Genomic DNA, 23,807 nt, shown 5'->3' on the forward strand with positions numbered 1-23,807 from the left:
ACATACGACATATAAATCATCACCAAATGCAGAACTTGAACGTATATATGCTGAACAGATTAGCAATTAGAAAGCGGTAACTGGAGAGGCTAAAGTGGAGATGAAACAATGTGATCAGGACACTAATATAAACATTTTATTTTATCAGCTACGGCCCACGGAGCTATATAGCTATTTTTCAGAAGCGACCTGGCTATCACAAATGATAGCTGAACGAAGTGGCTTATCACGTGAAAACCGAGAGTCGCCAATTACTCTAAACGCATGTTTTTAAATGTGGAGGGAAAAAACCGGAGGACCCGGAGGAAAATGCAGGCGATCACGGGTAGAACATGCAAACAATGAATAAATATGATAGTGGTTATATTTATGATTTTAACAGCTTTGATGATGATGGTGGTGATCATGGTATTCCTGGTGATGATACTGCAGGGCCTGTTGATTGGTTGTGACGATAGTGACGCTGATGTCGATTGATAATGGTGATTGTCACTGCTGGCTAAATGCCATCGTGTGGTGGCGACGATGTCCATTGAGTGAGGTCTCTGCATACCTGAGCGACGGGATGCAGTCGTAGTAGAACCTCCAGGTGGCGATGAGGTGGGGGCGGCTGGCGTCCGTCGAGTGGAGGCGCCACGCTGCCTGGGAGAGCCAAGGAATAGCCACATGATCAGATCACAGGCTCAATAGCCGTGTGCTGGATCAAGTTTCTTCATACAACTCTCACCCTCAATTCCCATGTTATGTCCATCCATCCTCATTGCCGAAAGCATGGTTCCTCAACTATATTTACCAGTGGGCCACGTGACAGCATATGTTAGAGGTGCAAAAGAGTGGTTACGTAGAGGCGTTATAATGTCAAACGCCATCATAACGTCTGTATATACGATCACTAACGTTTAGTAACTTTTATCTAAATCTATCTCCTAGTCTAGCTTTCTTTCATCTCACTCATCTATCTTTTTTTGTCTCTGCGAGTTCTTGGCGGGCAATAGCTCGGCGGCCATTTTTGTTTACATAGTTGTTGAACACAGGCCTAAAGCGTACAAAACTTCATGCACCGACCAATGTATTTTTTTACATTCCATTAATCTACACATTTTATTTTTTAACAATGTATCCACAGATCCAAATAAATGCACCGCAGTCATCATTAGTACTGCTTTATAACAGAGCATGCTCGCGTTGTGGGCAATAGCCCTTTTTAGAGGCCTTCACTCTGAAAAGTTCGTTAACTCAAACAGTAGCCTCTTATAATAATTTGTATTACAACATTTCAATTGTAATAGTGGTGAGATTTATTTCATGATTATTTTTTGTACTTCCATCATATATTTTGCATTTATATAGCATTGAAACGCGACTGTATTACAAGACGTAGCATAGAAACAGTTAGCATCTTTATTTTTATAGAGACACAGTTAGCCTTAAGCCGAGGTAATAAAGTCTCTAGCCTGAAATTGAGCAGGGCAAGGAGACAACAGCACAGACGACTGAGGTAGGAGAGTTCCAGACTGCGTGGACAGCAGAGGAAAATGAGCGAACACCACTACCAATGCAGTTCTTTGATTTTCCACCGAATTATCAAACTCTTTTTTGTTTTTGTCACAGATGCATTGTTGTGTTCTTCCAACTGTCGGTGCCTCTTTCCCCCACGTGACGGCATCCGCGTCTGTGTGTGTACGAGCGCGCTCTCTTTGTCTGGCTGTATGGGCACCTCCTACCTGTATGAGCCCTGCAGCCGGGCTGCGTCTCTTCTCAAAGTGTTTCTGACGATGCTGCTCTTGCACCTTGAGGGCAAATCCTGAGCCCAGGATTCCCTTGGGGTTCGTGGGAGGGGGAGGCAGAATGGGGCCCGTGCAGCCCCCAAGGGCATGTGGAATCGATGAACATTTGGACAGGGGACCAGGGGAAGGCAGAGAGATAGGGGATGGTTAGATATGCGAATTAGTGGGCAAATCCTCAGAGCCACCCTTAGACAGTAGTCCCTCGGTAAAAACTATTTATTCGTTCCTCGAAAACTTACTGCTAACCGAAATAACTGTGAATTAAATTAACTTATAAGTTGAAAAATTATATTTAAAAAATCACTGAGTCTGCAAGAGAGACTGTTTCACTGCAAAAACAATGTAAACAAAGTAAATCGAGGTCTAAACGCTCATAAATGGTCGTAGCTGATTGTCTGAGGGCATGGCTCAGCCTCACTTAACGACTGCTCGGAATGGCCCAAATTGGTGCCCGCGTGCATTACGTAAACATACCGTTACTCAGAATGTTAACGTTAAGTCGAAACTATGGGGTCTTATGGGAGGCGAAACGTTAACATGAAAACCCTTAACCGATGTCACTGTTAACTGAGGGATTACTATACAGTTCACTGGAGATTATCCGTGGGTGAATTATCCGGGTTGCGGATTAACCGTGCTTGCAAAACAAATCAATGCAATATCTTCACGTGCACTCTTATTTAGTTAGCTGCTCCTCACGAACCGCGGGTCAGCAGACTCAGTGGCCACGTGTTTGTAAACATATCGGAAAGCAAATTGAAAAATGTAAAACACTTGACACATTCTCTAGACATCACCTCTCGTTCCAAAGTATCCTTCCATCTCACCCTCAGTCTCCCTCTACTCCTCTGTCCTGCCTCGGGGTAGCATCTCCATAGCACTTCCAACAGATGTTTGTATTATTCTATGGGTCCCTGTGTAGCTTTGTAGATCTGTGTGAGTCTATGGGTCTCTATATGAGTTTGTGCGAGTCTGTTGGTCTACATATCTTCTAATTGAATCTTCGTTGTCTCTTCTCAACACTTACCAAACCATCTAAGTCTCATATCGAATACCTTCAAAAACACCAGTAACCCCCGCTAAGTTTCTACTTCATTCTACCTCCTTTCCACTACTAATATTCCAAACATCCATCTCAACATTCTCATTTCAGCTCTGTGATGCTCACTTTCTTCTATCTTCCACCGTGTCCACATCTCTGAACTATTATGGCAGCTATATAAATGCAAGTTGTTGTCATTATCATCAACAGTGTGGATGGTTGGGAAGCGCAGCGTGCAGCATGCGTGTGGGCCCGTACGGCTGGGAGGGCGAAGAAGGATATCCCGAGCAGCGCGAAGCTGGCCGCCATGAGCCGCCCCACCCACGTCACCGGGCACTTGTCCCCATAGCCGATGGTGGTGAGCGTGATCTGTGCAGGAGCCATCCACATTGCACGCAGGCATGCCCCCCCCCCCCACACACAGATGTGACCGACAGCTATGCAAACACAAACAAACTATAAACTTTTGTTTTTATCTTACACTGGTAAAGCCCACTGAGCTATCAATATAGCTCTATTTCAGAGACGCAACCTGGCCACAAATGATATTTCAACGAAGTTGCCTATCATATGAAAATGTATAGCAGCCAAATGCTCTGAACGCATGTTTCTAAATATGGAGGGAAAAATGGGAGGACCCAGATAAAAATCCACATGACCACAGGGAGAACATGCAAACTCCAAATATACAGGCGTCAGGGTTGGGATCTAACCCACGATCTCCTGCATACCAGACGACGTAGTGAACATCTCACCACCGTGATGCACACAAACGCACACGCATTAAGGTGCTTTGGTCCAGGGGTGGGAAACCTTTTTATTACGGAGGGTCGGATAGGTATCTTGAATACCTTTCGCAAGGACATGTATTAACACGCCGCTGTGGTCGCATCTGTTACTGCTGCAGGCTCCTTGTGGTGACATCAATGACCGAGTGCACTAATATTCTAAACTCCGTATTACCAGATAAACAATATTCCCCTCTAGCACCTCATTAATGCAGCTAACATCCTTGTAATGATGCATGAATGTAATGTGTGGGCAGTTTTAATGTGGTGGGTGAGATGTGGCTGCTGGCCATGTGATATGAAGTCGTGAGGCGGATTCTCGGCCTGCAGACCGGGGGCTCCCCACCACTCCTTTAACTTTACAAACACACGTGAGACACGTATGTAGGATTCAGGAGCACAAGCTGCCACGACAGAATACGAGGATGTAGACCAACAGCCAACATTGGTCACAAATATCTGAAGCAGTCTTGGGCCTCCCCTAAATCGACTCAGCCTTAAGATGAGTACCTAGTGCAGTGTGTAACGTCAGCGTTTTAGAGATAAATGCGGCCGGGCGTGGTGCCGTTCACAGATCCCCCTCGTGCTATGTCCCGACCTTCATATATCGGTGCTCCCTGACGGCACTTTCCCCGACAGCCTGTTGAAGGCTACATGGGGGATCTCTGCCTTTGCCTTCGCAGCCACCTCCACACAGATCGGTTCCTCATCTCACCGTGCCCCACCAGAGTGCGTCGGCGTAGGTGCCGAACTCCTTCTGGTTCTCGTCCTTCTCGGCCAGATAGACGAGGAACGAGGAGAACACCAGCACCAGGAAGCCGATGTACCAAGCCGTGATCAGCTCCTGCACCACCACCACCACCAAGCACAGTCATAAGAGCCGCGTGACTTCATATGCCCAGATTCTTCAGGAACGAAATTCAATTACTGAAGAGGCGCCGAGCACGCGGAGCAAAGACATCGGGCATCGTGTCGAACAACACACAAGCATGTTGAACTTCTTTCGCACCGTACGTAGCCAACCGTGCTAATCGGTACAACCCAACAGACAGCAGACAGCTGTAGGGTACAACCGTGAAACCCTGTGCAGTAGCGTTACATTACATATTCAAAACACAGTCGGCTCTCAATTATCCGGCGTAATGTTGGGAATATATGGCTTGCATAAAACAAGCACACGTATAAATACAAAACTGATGCAAACTAGGCTTTGAAAATGTTTACTATTTTCTTATATTCTTTGTATTCTTTAGTTCTTTCAGTAAAGCCACGTAGATAGAAAAATAATAATAAAAATAAAGTGAATACAAATTTTTTTTAAAGAAAAATAATAAAAACAAAGAAACACTAATGTAGACTGTAGCCTGGCTCTTAATCGGAGTGAGTGTACTGGCCATCTATAATTTCTTACATAGAATGTTTTCAGTATTTATCAGATAATCGAGAGGATCTGTATATTCTGCTTTACCTGCCACCCAGCAGAATGTTTTTGTTCAGTGATTTGTTGACCTATCCTATACTTTGTTGTTGTAACTTTCTGACCCGCCCCTACTGGACATCTATCAAAGAGAGCTTTATAGCTCATCGGATTCCTCCATTATAAATAGTGATTTTGATTATTTTGACTGAAGCAAAGTGATTGTTTAACTTCCACTCGTTTACCCAGGAAAGCCTCACCGAGTTTAATGACTCTTTTAGGCGCTACGGTGGTGAGATATTAACTACCTCGCCGGGTATACAGGAGGTCGTCGGTTAGATCCCGACCCTGATGCGTGCTGTATATTTGGAGTTTGTGTGTGTCTCTCTCCCCGTGGTTGCCTGGATTTTCTCCGGATCATCTGGTGTTTCCCTTCACAATTAGAACCAACGTGCTTTCAGAGTATTTGGCTCAAATACATTTCCACGTGATGAGCCACTTCGTTGAGTTATCATTTGTGATAGCCAGGATACCCCTGAAAAAGAGCGATATCGCTATATATTTACTCATATACACAGTACATATAACGGTTACACGCCTGAGCCACCCAAAACACTTCACACAATCACTTCTTATCGTTTCCCGATTTTCCAAAAAAACAATGTGTTTATTGTGGCCCATTTTATATGGAAAAAAATGTATTGGCAAACTAAAAAAGCTCTAAATTCAAATTACTCATTCGAAATGTGTGTTTATAGTGGATTGATGGCAGGTTGATTGTGACATTTTCATCGTTACAGTAACCATTTAGTTCTTGTGAAATTGACAGCATCCGTGCAATCTCGGTGTTATTGATTGTAAAGTGACACTGATTAAAAGACTTATGGCAGGATTATTTTGTATGAATTATATTTAAATCATATTTACCCATACACAAAGTACAGCGAAGCATAATACAATAAAATGCGAAATGCAATTATAAAGTCGTGGGAAACTAATATTACGAGAATCATGCGGCTGTTGAAATATTGATTTATTTTTTACGAATAAAAAACTACACATTTTTTGGGGGTTTCCGACTCCTGAGTTACGCCAAATCACACTGCCCGATTAGACTGCGGTTTCTTGCTGTTGGCCAGCAGAGGGCAGAACAGCCAAGTCATTGTCACACTCCCCACCTCTGCCAACCCGCACTCATTATTTAGATTTGTTTTGCTGCTATAAATGTCCAAATGATAAGCGATTTTGTTGAGCTATCATTGGTGGCCAGGTCGCTTCTGAAAAATACGTTAATACCTCAATGGGCTTAGCCTGGTTGGATGGAGATGGTTTAGTTTCATTTGTCTCTGTCTGGGTGATTTATTTAACTTTCCTGTACTTTGCACTCCTATCATATTTTTGTTTTGTTTGTTGGAACGTTCTTACCCGCCCCGACTGGACATTCCTCCAGTATTAGTAAATATTCTGTTTTTGATTCTGCCACACAGCAGAATGCTTTTGTTCAGTGATTTGTTGACCTATCCTATACTTTGTTTTTGTAACTTTCTGACCCGCCCCTACTGGACATCTATCAAAGAGAGCTTTATAGCTCATCGGATTCCTCCAGTATAAATAGTGATTCTAATTATTTTGACTGAAGCAAAGTGATTGTTTAACTTCCACTCATTTACCCAGGAAAGCCTCACCGAGTGTAATGACTATTTTCGGCGCTACAGTGGTGAGATGTTAACGACCTCGCCGGGTGTACAGGAGGTCGTCTGTTAGATCCCGACCCTGATGCGTGCTGTATATTTGGAGTTTGTGTGTGTCTCTCTCCCCGTGGTTGCGTGGATTTTCTCCGGATTATCTGGTTTTTCCCTTCACAATTAGAACCAACGTGCTTTCAGAGTATTTGGCTCAAATACATTTCCACGTGATAAGCCACTTCGTTGAGTTATCATTTGTGATAGCCAGGATACCCCTGAAAAAGAGCGATATCGCTATATATTTACTCATATACACAGTATATATAACGGTTACACGCCTGAGCCACCCATAAACTTCACACAATCACTTCTTATCGTTTCCCGATTTTCCAAAAAAACTACGTGTTTAATGTGGCCCATTTCATATATCAAAAATACTTGACAAAATAAAAAATCTCTAAATTCAAATTACTCATTCGAAATGTGTTTATAGTGGATTGATGGCAGGTTGATTGTGACATTTTCATCGTTAAAGTAACCATTTAGTTCTTGTGAAACTGGCAGCATCCGTGCAATCTCGGTGTTATTGATTGTAAAGTGACCAGTGGCGGCTCCTGCAAAATCTCTCAGGGGGGGCAAATGTCTGGATGATTGATAAGGTCCACCCATGCAATGAATACATTAACAGCTTAAGCATGTAAAGGCAACTTCACTTCTTTAATATTAATGAAAAATAAAGTGACTCTTACAATACATCTTGTTTGTTTATATACTCACTATTAAAACAAACCACTCAAGTTTATTTTATTAAAGATTCCACTAGGTGGCGATAAATTATATTGTTGGATGAAACGTGCTTACGTATGATGACGTTAGCACGTATGATGATGTAAGCACGTTAGTGCATGCCCTCCCGGAAGCCATAGAGAATGCATTGCAGCGCCCCCGTTCGAAAAAAAACTTCTTTGAATGTAAGTCTATGGGGCCACTCGGGGCGATTCTCAGCCGTAGTGAAATCGCCCAAAAAGAGGCGGTACTCCACAGAACGTGACATGACGCTGATTGGACTATATCCAGAGGCTGACAGTGACGGCTAGCGTGACTCTGTGGTTGAATAACATTGGTGGTGCGTCGCCCAATCGCCCTAATGAAGAAACCGCCCCTGAAAGTGACACTGATTAAAATACTTATGGCAGGATTATTTTGTATGAATTGTTTTTAAATCATATTTACTCATACACAAAGAACAGCGAAGCACAAAAAATAAAATGCGAAATGCAATTATAAAGTTATGGTAAACTAATATTACGAGAATCATGCGGCTGTTGAAATATGAATTTATTTTTTAAGAATAAAAAAAACTACAAATTTTTTGGGGGTTTCCGACTCCTGAGTTACGCCAAATCACACTGCCCGATTAGACTGCGTTTCGTGCTGTTGGCCAGCAGAGGGCAGAACAGCCAAGTTCATTGTCACACTCCCCACCTCTGCCAACCCGCACTCATTATTTAGATTTGTTTTGCTGCTATAAATGTCCAAATGATAAGCGATTTTGTTGAGCTATCATTGGTGGCCAGGTCGCTTCTGAAAAATACGTTAATACCTCAGTGGGCTTAGCCTGGTTGGATGGAGATGGTTTAGTTTAATTTGTCTCTGTTTGGGTGATTTATTTAACTTTCCTGTACTTTGCACTCCTATCATGTTTTTGTTTTGTTTGTTGGAACGTTCTTACCCGCCCCGACTGGACATTCCTCCAGTATTAGTAAATATTCTGATTTTGATTCTGATAAAACCCCACGATCCGCACAGCGTGAAGAGTAGTCTCATCCAGCAGTAGATTGACATAAGGGCTGTTACATGCACAATATCCTACCTGCACAAAGCCAACGGTTGAAATGAGTCCATTCAGCCGCTTGTCAGACGTGATCGATTTTACTGAATGGTTATTTGCCCAACAAAACTCGCCACGACCGAAATGATGGACACGACCTCTTCTCTATCCTATTGCGTCACGGGCTGCCCACCCATTCATACGATAACTGCGCGCGCATAGACCGTGGCCAAGGTAAGTTCCCGCTATTCCCAAGAACTTGCAGCTCTCCAATTTGCTTTCCAGTTGTTACCACGTGCGGTTTGGCAAATCAGAATCCGAATATTTGTTTATACTGCAACAGGAATCCGATGAGCTATGAAGCTCTTTTCACAGGTGTCCAGTCGGGGCGGGTAAGAACGTTCCAACAACAAACAGTACAAAAACACGAGAGGAGAAACACGTCCCGACGTTTCGCTTTTCACGTGATGGGAACTCCTGCAGACACTTCCGGCGAGCGGAACAACACTCGGGTAAAATCCGAAAACACATCGGAGAACTCGACAGCGCACAAACCCCGATAACCAACGCCAAAGTGGCATTTGTTGTTGTTGCGGCCTTTTGCGCCAATTGGGGGCCTATCCCTCGCCTTGCTGTGCGCGTAGACCACGGAGCCCAGCAGCTTCCAGGTGCCGCCCCTGCGGTCCATGCGGACCATGCGCAGGATCTGCAGGAAGCGCAGCGAGCGCAGCGCCGACGTCGCGAACACGTTCCCCTGCGTCCCAGCCGCCAGCACGGCCAGCGACGCGATCAGCACGATGATGTCTGGAAACACAGCACCGAGGATAACGGTTAGCATATATATATGCACAGTATATATAACGGTTACACGCCTGAGCCACCCAAAACATTTCACACAATCACTTCTCATCGTTCTGATTTACCGAAAAAATACATTGTGATTATAGTGGCTCATTTTATATGGGAGGAAAATATGGACAAAATTAAAAAGCTCTCAATACAATTACTTATTCGAAATGTGTTTTAGAGTGGATTGATGGCATGTTTATTATGTGACATTTTCATCGTTACAGTAACCATTTAGTTCTTGTGAAACTGACAGCAACCGTGCAATCTCGGTGTTATTGATTTTAAAGTTACACTGATTAAAAGACTTACGGCAGAATTATTTTGTGTGAACTGTATTTAAATCATATTTACTCATACACAAAGTACAGCGAAGCACACGCACAACACAATAAAATTCGAAATGCAATTATGAAGTTGGGGGAAACTAATATTTCGAGAATAATACTGTGAAATGTGTTATTGTATCATGAAAAATTATAGCGTGGCAATTCGAGTATATTCAGTGACCTTGGTTTCATCGCTACAGAGTTGCCACTTCTACAATAAAATAAAAATTAACTACATTTAAAAATGGGAAGGATGTGGGAAGACCTACATGAAAAAATGCATTGTCTTGAGTGGCGTTTTAACGAAGCGACTGACAACATTTGGGATTGTCAGTGCCTCAGAAAGATATAGATAGGTTGCCGACCCCAGGCCTAGCTGCAGTGCATTCATTAAGTGCATGGTTCAACTCCAGCGGCTGCCCTGGTTATCACTGTGGGTTCTATAGCATAACAATACGCGCCGTCTGCCTGACAATTAACGTTAAAGATCCCGTGACGTATTTCGCAAAAAATATAGACTATTCCTCAGCCGGCGTCACGATCCGAATCTGTGATCTCGGACAGCTACCTCAAGGAGAGGATGATTCTAGGACACACAAAAAAAGCGGGGCAAGGTGGCAACCCTAAGCCATGCCACGCACGAGAGTTGGTAGGAGCGGATGCATTCACCGATCACGCAGAAGGGCTTCCTGGAGAACTTGAGGCGGCCCCTCCAGCCCCGGTAGCGGCAGCAGCAGCCGGCCGCCCAGATGCGCGCAATGTACTCGATGCCAAACACCACGATCATGATGTACTCCTGCACGGGCACGCAGATAGACAAGCAGGGAGGGAACGAGACGCGGTTGAGACTTGCAGCGTTGCAGCGTCGTGGGTTAGCGCTACGCTGCGCTACGAACTCGACCACCCGAGTTCGATTCCCGCTCACGGCCAACGCCAGTGACGATTATCTGAACCGGTCCTGGGCATCCCCTAGGTCGACTCAGCCTCAAATAAGTACCTGGTGCGGTGTGTAAATATCGCCTACTAGGGAAGACAAAGGCGGCCGGGCGTGGTGCTGGCCAGCCACGCCCTCGTGTGCCGTGCCGGCCTTCACAGGTGCTACTCGCTAACAGCACTTGCCCCAACGGTTTGTTAAGGCTACACGGGGGGATCTTTGTGTGTGTGTGCGAGGGGAAGGGAAATGGCCGGGTCGTTAGCAGACTGAACCGAAGCTCAACAAGAGATTTCTAAACATATTATAAAAAGTTTTAAGGTTGGTTCAGCCTAAAATAAGTAAGACCTGGTATTGTGCGGTCACTATCCATGCTGGGGAGACCGAGATGGATTTGGTGAATTGAGAACCGACAACAGTCTCTCTAATTTTGCATTTATGAAGTGAATGTACTGCAAGTATCCACACATATATAGATGTGGGGTTGATCCTGACCCTGATGCCTGTGTATTTGGAGTTTGCATGTTGTCTCCCCGTGGTCACGTGCATTTTTTTCCAGGTCCTACGGTGTTTCCCTCCACGTTTAGAAACGTGTGTTTAGAGTAATTGGCTGCTATGAATGTCCACGTGATAAGCCACTTTGTTGAGCTATCATTTGTGGCCAGGTCACTTCTGAAAAAAAGTGACAGCTCAGTGGGCCTTACCTGGTAAAGTAAAATATAGTTTATACCCACACACACCAAGTATTCGTGCACATACCAATGCATATTTTGCTACTTTTACCAATTCAAGTGGTGGGTTGCTTATCTTGAAATCATTTTACTAAATATGATTTTAACAAAGCTAGTTTGTGCACATCAATTTTTTGTATGACATAGAATGAATAAGTTTGTATGAATTAAAATTTTAGAAAGTAGATTGATACAATAAATAAATGGCATGCGCCAGCTTTCCACATGCCAGACATTGCCATCCTAACTCTTTTTGTTTTCGAAAAATCGAGATGCACACACACAAAGTGCTTTGTGTTCACATTTTGTATTTGCAATGCTTCAGACTTTCACGTTACATTCTTCAAGGTTGTCTTACACCACTGCAAAAGCTCTGTTTTGGCTGCGTGGGTGAGTGAAAGCATTGCCTCGTGCCTATCCATCCAATGTGGATGCAGCAATGGTGCAGAGGTGAGCAAGATTGCTTCACGGACCCAGCCACTGGTGGTCGGTTCCCGGCCACGGCTTCTATGAATGGCGAGTGATACCTGAACCGGTCCTTGGTACACACCCATTCACGAATATGGATTGACCAGCATGGTCAAATATGGTCAATGACTGACCAGTATGGTGAAATATGGTCAATGACTGACAAGCATAGTGAAATATCCTCCATGAACAATGGCAGTGAGGGGGGGGGCTTCATCCAGCAGTGGAATGAACAAAGCTGGACTTGAGCACATGTCTGTATTTATAGACCCAACTGAAATCCTCTAACATATCTGTGCCTTCCTCTGGTAACCTGCAAGGCTGAGTCCATTGTATTCATGGCACAAAAGGGGACTGGGAGGATTCTAATGTAAGGGTCATCACAATCTGGCTCAGTGCACCAACACAGTAGTGGCACGTGCGCTTGCTCTCAAGATAATCCATAAACATTGTACAGCACTTTTGTCAATCAACCTGCCGGATGAGGATCTCTCCACACCTTGATAGGGTGGAGGGGTTATTTGGCTATACTTCACCATGCTGGTTTGCACACGTTTGTGAAGCAAACCACAGAAGCACGTTTGAACAATATAATGTTTTTTTCTGCACTGCCTTCTGCTGGCCACCAAGCAACCCAGCCTCAAAAGATGCCTCTGACAACCTAGCATGCGTAACCAAGGCCCCCCCCCCCCACCCCTGCATCTCACTCTCTGGCCAGGATCTTCACCGAATCGACTGGGTCGGTGAACAGACTTCGAGAGGGTCCGATGCCTACTCTGCGTTGTGTCTTCTGCCCTCGAGTCACGCAGAAAAGGCCAAGGCTTTGGAGAGTCGACGATGAACCACGGTGGGATCAGTTCAACACAACAAGCCTGCTGCTCGGAGCAACATGCGAATCCCCATTACAACCAACACGCAAGCAACATAATTTGAATGAGATCAAACGCGTGCACCAAGCAGCATAGCTGTAGCTTTTGCTATGCTGCCTGCTACACGTATATTTGATCGTATAATTGTTTTCTACCTACATGACTTTACCGAAAGAACCAAAGAGTATGGATTCCTGCAGTCACGAAAGCTTCACATCTAGATTCAACAGGAAAGTTCAAGGGCTCAAATGGACTCGCACAGAAATCATCAACAACCAATTTAGCCGAATTGTTCTTACCTGTACATTTTAAATCACCATGAGTGCTCCCATGACATTGCCCATTAAACGTTGCTGTTGCGATTAGTTCGAATGGCGTAACGCTCCAACCGATTTCAGTTCGACCGCAGGAGCGGCCAGGACTGGCTGACAAACGAGAGCGAAGCCGCTTGGAGCACACGGCACAAAGCAACCTCACGTCGCAATCTCACGTCGCAACACGTCGCGTGGACTCGGCACGCAACCCATCACACGCGCGCACAGCGGCGATTCCTCCGTCCCAGCAGCTTTATTGCAGGTCTTGAATACCCGCCGAGCTTCCAGACGTTCAAACAAGATCGGGCTCGGGCACAGCCAAGAAGGCCATCCGTTAGCATCGCGGCGATTGGACGATGTCGTTGCATTTATTTTACGCTTCGTAAATCCAAAATTTATTACGCGACCACAATAGGACAAAGACCTCCCCACGAAGCCCACATATCATGTTGGGGGCAAGTGCTCCCTTATAAAGGATGATGGCCGAAGAGCAATCAACCACAATAGTGGAGGGTCGATTACAATTTTCAGATGATGCATTGACTTAATTAACTAAGCGCCTCAGCTTTGCTCTAAATGACTGCGCACATGCGATATCCCACTGGACCAGCAATGATTGCAAAATGTTGTAGGTACCCAGTAAACCTTCACATTAGTGTGAATTATGTGTTGATGTGACAAGTCTATTAAAAAATTCTGTCTGAAGGCCTGGTGATACATTCCTGGGTACAGATTTCAATCACTATCCAATACACTGTCCAAACGTAGTCGAGTGGCAATTTTACCACAGATGATGCACACACACAACACCAGTTTCAAAAATACTTGAGCCACACGCGCACACACAAACACACACACAACTATAATAACAATCGCCATTCATCAATAAATGGCACCATGACACCTGTGCCAGGCAAGGTGCACTTTGCGGCCACGCGGTGTGACGAAGGTTAGCTGAAGGGAGTTTTGTTGGAACAGGCCCGCATTTTGAAAAGGTAAACTGGCTGGGTTGATTTGAATAGTAAACTTTAAACAAAAAAACGCCTTAAAACATTCTGGGTCAGACAGCCCAATGTGGGACACTCCTCAAGCACAGCCCTTGACTCCGAGTAACGCTTCATCAATCCACACTGGCCAGCGTGATAACATGTGGTCAAACAAACCCTTGAACCGACACGGGATAGGAACGCCTGTGCTCATTATTTATAACTAGCGGGAAGTACCCGGCGTTGCCCGGGTCTTAAAATTTTTTCAAAACTACTCTTAAAAATCTAACAGCAGTGCGTACTGACTATGGTGGTGGTACCTGCAATGATTACAGCAGTGCATACTGTGGTGGTACCTGCTTTTACTGCAGCAATGCACACTGTGGTGGTACCTGCTATGATTACAGCAGTGCATACCGACTGTTGTGGTACCTGCTATAATTACAGCTGTACATACTGACTGCAGTGGTACCTGCTATGATTACAGCAGTGCATACCGACTGTGGTGGTACCTGCTATCACTACAGTAGTACATGCTGACTCGATAGCAGTATTTATCGACTCTATAGCACAAAGTACTAACCTGACAGAGTGGCGTGGTGAGGCCTAGTCCCGTGCAGAGCCTCCGGCCTCGCCTAGATTGTCCAACCGGCCGAGGTGGCACCTTGGCAGGCTGGGGCTGGGCTGCTAGCCCTGACACCCCCCCCCCCCCCCTCAGGCACGATGTCCCCGGCCGCTCTGCAGTAATATCTATGGCCTATAGTGGTAGCATCTACCGACTGTATAGTAGTAATAACTGCATGCATCGGGGTGGGGGGGCTATGAGACAGTGAAAAATTTACCTGAGCGTTTAGTGTATTTTTATAGGATTTTTAACGCGAAAAAAAATGTCCCCCTCACTCCCACCGAAGGCGTGCGACTTGGCATGGGCCGTCCTCCCCACCAAAGGGGCGTGAGTTGGTATGGTCGTGCACGCGTCATAAATAAATAAATAAATAGGAAGAAAGCACGCAGAAATCGCACTAAATCTCTATTTAAACTAATTTAAAGTTGACGGATGTGAAAAAGGAATAGCACTTGCTCATGGCGGGGCTTACGGCATGGTACCTGGCTATTTTTCTTCTTACTTAAACTCCACCGTTGGAGAGCCAAGCGCGCGACCACACACAAACCCCGTCACAAACAAACCCCGCCACAAACCCACACACAACTTTTGACTTTAATATATATAGATGCGGGAATGTATTGGGAGCCAGTGAAAGCCAAAAACTAATTAAACATGACCAGGTGAGAATGAGGGCATTTGGCAATTGGACCAACTTGAGTTTGTGGAGGAGCACATTAGTGATACTGTAGAGGAGGGAGTTACAAGTCAAACAATTATGTAAGTGTAATGTTCGCCTGGATGACGACATCTTTATGATGATAAATAATACACTTTTGACACGGAAGAAAATCATCTCCTTTAGATATATATTGGGGCGCCACGGTGGCCAGATGTTAACTACCTCGCCTGGTATGCAGGAACTAGTGGTTTCAATCCCGACCCTGACGCCTGCTGTATATTTGGAGTCTGAATGTTCTCACCGTGGCCGCGTGGATTCTTCTCCAGGGCTCTCCGGTTTTGTCCCCCACCCTTTAAAATGCACACACTTTTATAATATTTGGCTGCGATACATTTCCACACGATAAGCCACTTCGTTGAGCTATTATTATTTTTGATAGCCAGGTCGCTTCTGAAAGAGATCTACATATATCAGTGGGCTTTACCTTGTAAAATAAAAACATTGTTAGTTAGTAATAAAAAAAAGTATGAGTTACGCCCAATGTTTCAAATGCGACGTGAACTTGAGTGGCACAGCTCAAGTTTGTACCACAGATTAATAAACAGGTGTGGATGTCCAGTAGAGGAGTGGCGTTTATAGGATTTGGCTGCTTTGAAATTCCACGTGATAAGCCACTTCGTTTTGGCTATCATTTGTGGCCAGGTCGCATCTGAAAAAGAGCTACGCAGCTCAGTGAGCTTCACCTGGTAAAATAAAAAAATAGATGTATTTAAATAATTTAGTATAAAAAAACGAATCAACAGATTTAACCGATGCGCACAAGCTTCCCCAATCGCTGAGGCGCACCACGCACCGCAACCACAGCACAGCGACCACCAACTACGCGACACGCACGGAACAGCCACCACCAGCACCACCACAACATCCGAGTTATTAGCGCAACAACAATTCTGCTGCCGACCTCGCATCGGACAATGAGACTTCTTCACACAAAGTCCGTGCGAGGTTTATTATGGGGCTAAATTCGATGTTGCTTTATAGCTCAATTCTTCACACACTAGTGACCTACTCCGTCATGAACTCCCTCGCCGTTCTTTAGACCCCCGACTCGGGGTCCATTTTGAACGTGTTTACCCTTTGTCACCCGTCGTCACAAAATCACGAGGTCACTCTGGTGGCTCTATATTCCTGCCCAAGCTCTACTAATTTATTTATTCTGCTTTTTTATGTAATGTATTTTGCCTCCATAATGTATGATTCGTCATTATTTATGAATTCCAATTAAACTTTGTTCCATAGGCACCGATTGTTGTTGCGTTTCATTTTCTCCAGGAAACGTTTTAGCTCTTTATTGTAGGCATTTTTCCTCGAAGGTTTGTTTGCAGATTTAATCGGTCCCGACGGACAATGTCCCACGTGGAAGCCTCTGCCCGGGACCCTTCAAGGGCTGTGCGAATGCTCCACTTTGACTCGCGAGAAGTGCTGGGCAGTGCAGCCAAGCTCTGCTTCATATAGTTAAATTCAAATTTCCGTCCATTTGTACATGATGTATAGCACTCTGTGTCTGGCACAAAGCTGTATTTTTAATTGCCCGTTCTTTCACACCCCTAAGGCATTCGATCTCATCATTTAACGATGTTTTTTAGCATGGGCTCATTCGAAGCAAGCTGAATGTCAATACTCGGCCTGGCGCCTCTCCCACACCTGAGCATTGCAACTGAATGAGGGGTGGTTCTGTATGCAGACAGTTGTGTTGGTCCCAGTCATTGTGATTAGAATTAACGACATGAGACAGCATTCCTTGCAAATGTTTTGCGACATCTTTCGACCATTTAATCTAACAAACGTAGATTTGGAGATGTTCCCTGTTTTTCACATCTATCAGTATTTGATGTAAAATTTGCCCCTCGGTCTGTAAACAATGTCTTGGGTGATCTCTCATCCAAAAAATTTTTTTCTCGAGAAATGCTTCTGCTGTGTTCTCTGCTTTTTGGTCAACGCAGAACCCGTGCCTCGTAAGGTATTCTACAGCCAACAACACGTTCGTGTAACCCTCCCCAGCGATGGATAATGGTCTCAGTATATTCACTGCCACTCATTTGTTCGATAGTGACAGATATATGTTGTAGTGGTGTTTGCCATCACATTCGGCTATCCATTTGGTTCGCCTCTCATACTGACCCATGTATGCAGTTGTCGCGTGTAAACGTGCACGTGTCTTCAGGACACGAGTGTAACGCATACAGATGATGATGATGATAGTGCTGGAGAACACTTTCTTGAAGATGTTTTGGTACGATGATTATTTACAAAAAAAGACATATTTTAATTATTAAAATATCGTTGCTAAGAAAATGTACGTTTTGCTTTTCGAGATTTTGATTTTGAGCCTATCATTCCTTTGTCAATCGTCAATCAATCTCCATGAATTGTCACGTTGAATTGCATTTATCGTCAGAGCGGGTGGAATATGTATCTCACCCACCCGAAGCAACAGACATGGACTTGAATAAAGATACTTTACAGCGTCTGTAAAATATGTAAGATGCTGCAATGTAAATCACTTTTTGACCTACTGTAAAATGTTGTGTTGCTACAAATGTCAAACCCATTGAGAAATTTGCCCAGTGTGTTAATCTAGCATCAACAGCCTAATCAGATATGGGTTAACAGATAACGACTTGTCTGAATGTATGACATTTACAGTTTACAGATTTTTTTTTTTTACACCGGTGTGCAATTCAGCTCTCTCCATCTCTCAGCCCAGTCTTGCAGCTGCTCTGCCACCTTTCTTCTCCCCATCACAGCCTCTGCCACCTCCTGGACATCTCGTCTTTAGGCGCGCGTGCAACAGCCTTCACCGCACACACTTTTGCCGTCAACTTCACAAATGCGTGCATTCATAGAACACAACATTGCGTTAAGGGCTTTCGATATAGCGGCCAAGAAAAGCATATTGAGCACGTGAACGAATCACGAACCCCCTCTCCCCATACTCAATGGTTGTATTAATTAGGCCCAATCTCAGCACTTGACCATCTGAGCTATGAGCTCAGAGACAAGGAAGAAGAATGCAGCACGTGCATGGGGTCCATTCCTAAACCTTCAATATCTGAGCCCAGAATGGCAATGACTGCCCCCCCCTTCCTCAAATAAAATCCCTCTTCCCCACCCACTGCCTGCTCTGATGAGTCTGCTGTGCCTGATACCGTCGATGTCACTGGTAATACCGTCCAGAACGTCAGGATGTTGCGAGGGAGGATGTACCCACCAGGATGAGCAGGCCCTCGGAGGCGAGGTCCTGGTACTGGGGCACCGTGGAGAAGACAGACAGCACCAGGCAGCTGAACACCAATGTGAACCTGCAGAGCGCGCACACGCACACGGCGCGCAATTCATCCCCTCCAAGTAGATGTTTACCAGACTGTTGAAGCAACAGCTGTAACCGGGCGCCTTTTAGGGCCAACACGGTGCAAGCATTAAGGGCTAAGGATAAGGTTTTGCCTATACTCTTTGGTTCTTTCGGTAAAGTCACATAGGTGACTTTACCGAAAGAACCAAAGAGTGTGGATCCTTGCAGTCACGAAAATTTCAAATCTAGAATGAAGGTTTTGCCTCTTTTGGGCACTTACGTGCCTCACAGAACTCATAGAAACGTATGTCTCATATTAGCCATTCCAATGTACTGCTGCAGTCTAGGAAAAGGAGAACCCCAGTGGCAGCTATGCCTGTGTGGTCACAGGGTGAACGCAGCATCGACTTGCAGTTGGGTATTCGTCTGCCCTTAGGGGGTGATGTCCCAACAGTGATTTGGCGTGGCTCGTACAACACCTGGCCAGCTTTGTTTGCCCACTGCTGGTGTGTACACACTGCACAGGAAACTCCTCGTTATAGGCCAAGTCGACCTAAAGGAGACCCGGCACCAGTGGCGGTTCGTGACATTTCCACGAGGTGGGGCTGTTGTGAGTGACCTCTGAAAATATGGTGTTATAATTAAGAAATACCTCCTCATGGTATTGGCCTTCCCGTGAAAGTGATACAACTGTCGTATCTACCAACGGGTAGGCATTATGAACGATACGAAACAAACAACAACGCAATCCAATGCTGTCCCCATGACCCTCAAGTCCACACTACGCAACCCCTTTGACACTGCCAAAAGCCTAGAGCGTGTAGGCCGTGACCTGCTCTATTGGCACAATGCCACCTCGCGTCGTGACGTCGTCTCATTACAGATTACAGCCACGGGCGCCTTTTTCACCGCCCAGAATTGGTCTCAAACGGCGTGGCTAAAACGCGAAGCTGATCGCAATGAACGAAGGGGAAATCTCTCACTCGGACGCCTCCGCAGCTGCCCCGAGACCTCACCGAGGCACAAATCAACACTGTGGTATTGCAGCAGTTTCTCATACGAACAACTATTAATGTTAGCTTCATTAGGCAATTCACGTGAAGGAAGCATTATATTTATACAAAAAATATCAACACAAAACAATTTCTAGAAAAACATATTCTATAGGTCTTTCGGTAAAGCCACGTAGATAATAAGATGATTTTCAACTGAAGACGATTGCTTGTGTTGCGATTGAAACGTCGTGATATATTTTTTTTATTTTTCAATCTACGTGGCGTTACCGAAAGACCCATAGAATATGTATTCCTGCAGTCACAAAAGCTTTAGGTCATGATTTAATTTATAGAAAAGTATTTATTATTGGAGAAATAATTTCCCATCTCCAGCTGCTGAGTGGGGCTGCCCCCCCACCCCCCCCACGAAAGCTTCAAATCAACACGGAGAGAACATTCAGACTCCACTGTGCCACTGTGCAGCGAGGGTGGTGCGCGCTGTGTATTTTACACCGAGCAGGCCTCCATCACGCATCCATTAGCCACGTGGCTGGTGTGCATTAAAGGTCACTCGAGATTCACCTCGTGGCCAGAGCGATATTGACCAGTCGTGGATATACACGTACCGTTGAAACTGACCTTATAAACCAACACAGACGACTATTTTGCTCATAGAGGGAAATCATTGGGATGCGCCCATTTATATTGTGCCACAATCACGCCCAGACAAATACAGATCCAGCTGTTAGCCTTACCAATGTAGTGACATAGAATGGTCACTACTGTGTCGGCCTGTACGAAGGCTGGGGGCCCCAAGGGGGTGCCTGGGGGGTCACGTGCTGGAGGGATCCGGACCTTCCCAGAGGTGGGGGAAGTGAGGCGTGTCCTGGGAAGGGAGGCGTGGCCTGAAGAGAGCCAGCCACGCCTGGGCGGAGCCAGCCACGCCAAAGCAGATATAAGCGTGGTGTGAACGCAGAGCAAGGCTGTTGTACTGTACTCCGAAGTAAAGACATCATCGGCCGTCAAGTCCCGAGTCGTCGTCCTGGGAGCAGTGTCGTGTTCCAGAGTGTTAGTGAGTTGAGGAAGGTGGTCACCACCTTATGTACAGTGTTATATTACTTACCGTTTAATAAATAGTGTTGCCTCCAAGCTGCGTGTGTGTGCACCTAATTCGAACCTACTACATTTGGCGTCAGAAGTTGTGGAAATATAAATATTGCTAGGTGTTATCCTAGGGAAGTAAAATGGGCACACGAAAAACAAAGACAAAACTCATCTGGACGCCTTCGTACGACGGGGATGGTGTGACGACCATCCTTCGGACAGCCCCGGGGATGGCAGCCCCGGTGACAGAGAGAAAGAGATGGCGCTGCACGCGGAGCGGCGGGACTGGCATCGCACCGCTGCTTCGCCACCATCGGGAACGGAGCGATGGAGCCGCGGGGAGAGGACACCGTCATCTCTGCGGGGGCTGGCGGGGGGAGGCCCAGGCATGCGGGCCACGCGGTGGGGCCGCCAACTCGGCGGCTGATCGTGGCGCGGTTCCCGCCAAAACGCTGCTCCCGCCAACTCGAGGGCTGGTCGGGGCGCGGTTCCCGCCAACTCGAGGGCTGGTCGGGGCGCAATTCCCGCCAAAACGCTGCTCCCGCCAACTCGAGGGCTGGTCGGGGCGCGGTTCCCGCCAACTCGAGGGCTGGTCGGGGCGCGGTTCCCGCCAAAACGCCGCTCCCGCCAACTCGAGGGCTGGTCGGGGCGCGGTTCCCGCCAACTCGAGGGCTGGTTGGGGCGCGGTTCCCGCCAAAACGCCGCTCCTGCTGCCGAAATGCCGCTCCCGCCGACATCAACGCCTGCAGAGGGGGAGTTCCAGCCTTCTGCTCGAGCGCGAGAGGTGGATGGGTTCGCAAGAGCAGGCCGCGTTCACCATGAAAGATTATTCGGGCCGTTCCAGTGCTCCACCTTGCCGCCCTCCGCTATTCACAGTTTGCCAGGCGAGTCGTGACATGACAAGCACCCGGCCCCAAGAAAAATAATAATAACTTCACCCATCTTGCGTGTGCCGGGTTGCGATCGCGGGTGTTTTTTTTTTACTCGCTGGTTTGCGGAGCGTGTTTGTCCGGTTGTGTGCGTGATAAATTGACGCGGCTTCCATGCGGTTGTCGGCTTGTAACGGCGTTGTTAAATACGGCGTCGAGATCGGTATCTTTTGGGTGTAGTTGATGATTAATTCGTTGTTGGTGTCCCGAGCTCCGTTGATATGCTGTAGGTTGCCGTGTTAACGACTCGTGTTGTTACATCGTTTTGTTGCGAAATCGCCATTGTTATTGTGTATACTGTATGGAGTTTCGCTCGTGATTGTCACGTGTAACTGTAAGAAACTTTGATCGTCATTGTTGCCAAGGTACAGAACGTATGGAGCTTTGCTTGGAATTGTTAACAGGGTATGGAATGTTGGGTACTTGCTTGTGATTATTTACTATGTACGGATTGTCTGGAGTATTGATTGTGTGTGTTGCCATGTGGGGACTGGATGGAGCATTGCGCCAAATGATTGACTGTACGAACTTCGTATACTGCATATACTGTATTAATCAATTCGGCGATTTTTGACGTTTGTGTCTAGTTTTTTTTTTGCTCTCAAAATTCGAATGCCCTGAGTCCCATGGTTAATGTTGAAGGGGATTATGAAATGACAGGTTCGGTTTGTTTCAAACTCACTGGTTGGTTCCTGTCCGTTGTTGCACAGATGATGTCTTTTGTGCGGGAATGCTCCTTGTGTTCTACATGGATCGGGGGTGCGTTTCCGTTAATTGCCGTCAAATTGCGTTGCTCTCTCCACTCGGTTGGTACAGCTGCATGCTGCAATGCGAGTCTCGGAGATGATGTGTACGGATACGGGATGTGAGGTGTATTGTTGTGACCATTGAATATTCGGGATCGTCACAAATTGTGCGTACCTGTTCGGCATTGGATCAGTTCTGTGGGGGATCATAATTCAAAATGTATGTGTTGTGATGGTGTTAAATTGCGATGGTGACATGCTGCCAGGGATTTGGAATTGGGCTGCTGGCTGTCACCTATCTTGGGGCGCAGGTCCTGACCAGGATGGCCCAGTGAGTGTTGTGTGTCTAACATGAACGTTGTGGTCCCGTCATGCTATGGCTGACGGCTTGACCTGACAGCCCGGAGATTGAAACACTCCGTGGTATGTCTAGCCTAGTGGGCTGTGCGCTCACAGGGCTCGGAGAGTGTGGTCCCGTCATGCAATGGCTGACGGCTTGGCCTGACAGCCCGGAGATTGAAACACTCCGTGGCATGTCTAGCCTAGTGGGCTGTGCGCTCACATGGCTCGGAGAGTGTGGTCCCGTCATGCTATGGCTGACAGCTTGACCTGACGGCTCGGAGGTTGAGACCCTCCGAGGCGCGTTGAAACAGTGGGCTGGAGATTCGTAAGGTTCAGGTGGAGTTGTCCTGTTACGTTGAGACTGTATCCCTCAGTTGTTAGGGTGCATGTTGTGCAGTGAGTGAACGATGGGTCGTCTCAGCTCGGTCGGTACAGCTATATGCTGCGATGCGAGTCTTGGAGAGAGACTGGGTCGTCTCAGCTCGGTCGGTACAGCTATATGCTGCGATGCGAGTCTTGGAGAGAGACTGGGTTAAAATCCCCCCGATATGGCCGACGTGTGCTACTGGTTGTGACGCCGCGTCGGAAAGGCGGTGGGGTGGTAACATGGAAATTCCCCCCCCGATATGGCCGACGCGTGCTACTGGTTGTGACGCCGCGTCGGAAAGGCGGTGGGGTGGTAACATGGAAATTCCCCCCCCGATATGGCCGACGCGTGCTACTGGTTGTGACGCCACGTCAGAAAGGCGGGGGGGGTGCTAACGGGTGACTGTCATTGCATGCGTGATTCTAACGGGGGGGGGGGGGGGGGGGGCTGTGCTGGAGCGTAAGTGGGTTAGCCAGTTTTCATGTATATTTGTTGTTTATTCACCGTTTTCTATGCGGTTCCCTTTTACCCTCGTAGATTCTGTATATATTACGTGATTGTATTTCTTATCGGTCGCCAGTCATTTATTGATGTTGCTGGTTCGGAGGCACACCTTTTCGATTTTTCACAGTTGTGTTACAGCCGGGGACGGCTGTGTGTTT

The 23,807-nt window shown here is 46.4% G+C and overlaps 1 protein-coding gene across 1 annotated transcript in view; it reads right to left on the bottom strand.

Moving 5' to 3' along the window:
• LOC144725108 (potassium voltage-gated channel subfamily KQT member 4-like) overlaps window positions 1-23,807 on the bottom strand; it is an 88,702-nt gene that overhangs the window by 20,017 nt on the left and 44,878 nt on the right. Inside the window, exons 2-8 of the mRNA XM_078604580.1 lie at window positions 18,582-18,672; window positions 10,395-10,521; window positions 9,179-9,354; window positions 4,333-4,461; window positions 3,088-3,198; window positions 1,725-1,820; window positions 554-642 (exon numbers count right to left, since the gene is read on the bottom strand). Of these exons, the coding sequence (XP_078460706.1) occupies window positions 554-642; window positions 1,725-1,820; window positions 3,088-3,198; window positions 4,333-4,461; window positions 9,179-9,354; window positions 10,395-10,521; window positions 18,582-18,672 (819 nt within the window). The remainder of the gene's footprint in view (window positions 1-553; window positions 643-1,724; window positions 1,821-3,087; window positions 3,199-4,332; window positions 4,462-9,178; window positions 9,355-10,394; window positions 10,522-18,581; window positions 18,673-23,807) is intronic.

Source organism: Lampetra planeri, chromosome 22 (assembly GCF_965212315.1).
Source record: "Lampetra planeri chromosome 22, kcLamPlan1.2.h2, whole genome shotgun sequence".
Taxonomy (NCBI): domain Eukaryota; kingdom Metazoa; phylum Chordata; class Hyperoartia; order Petromyzontiformes; family Petromyzontidae; genus Lampetra; species Lampetra planeri.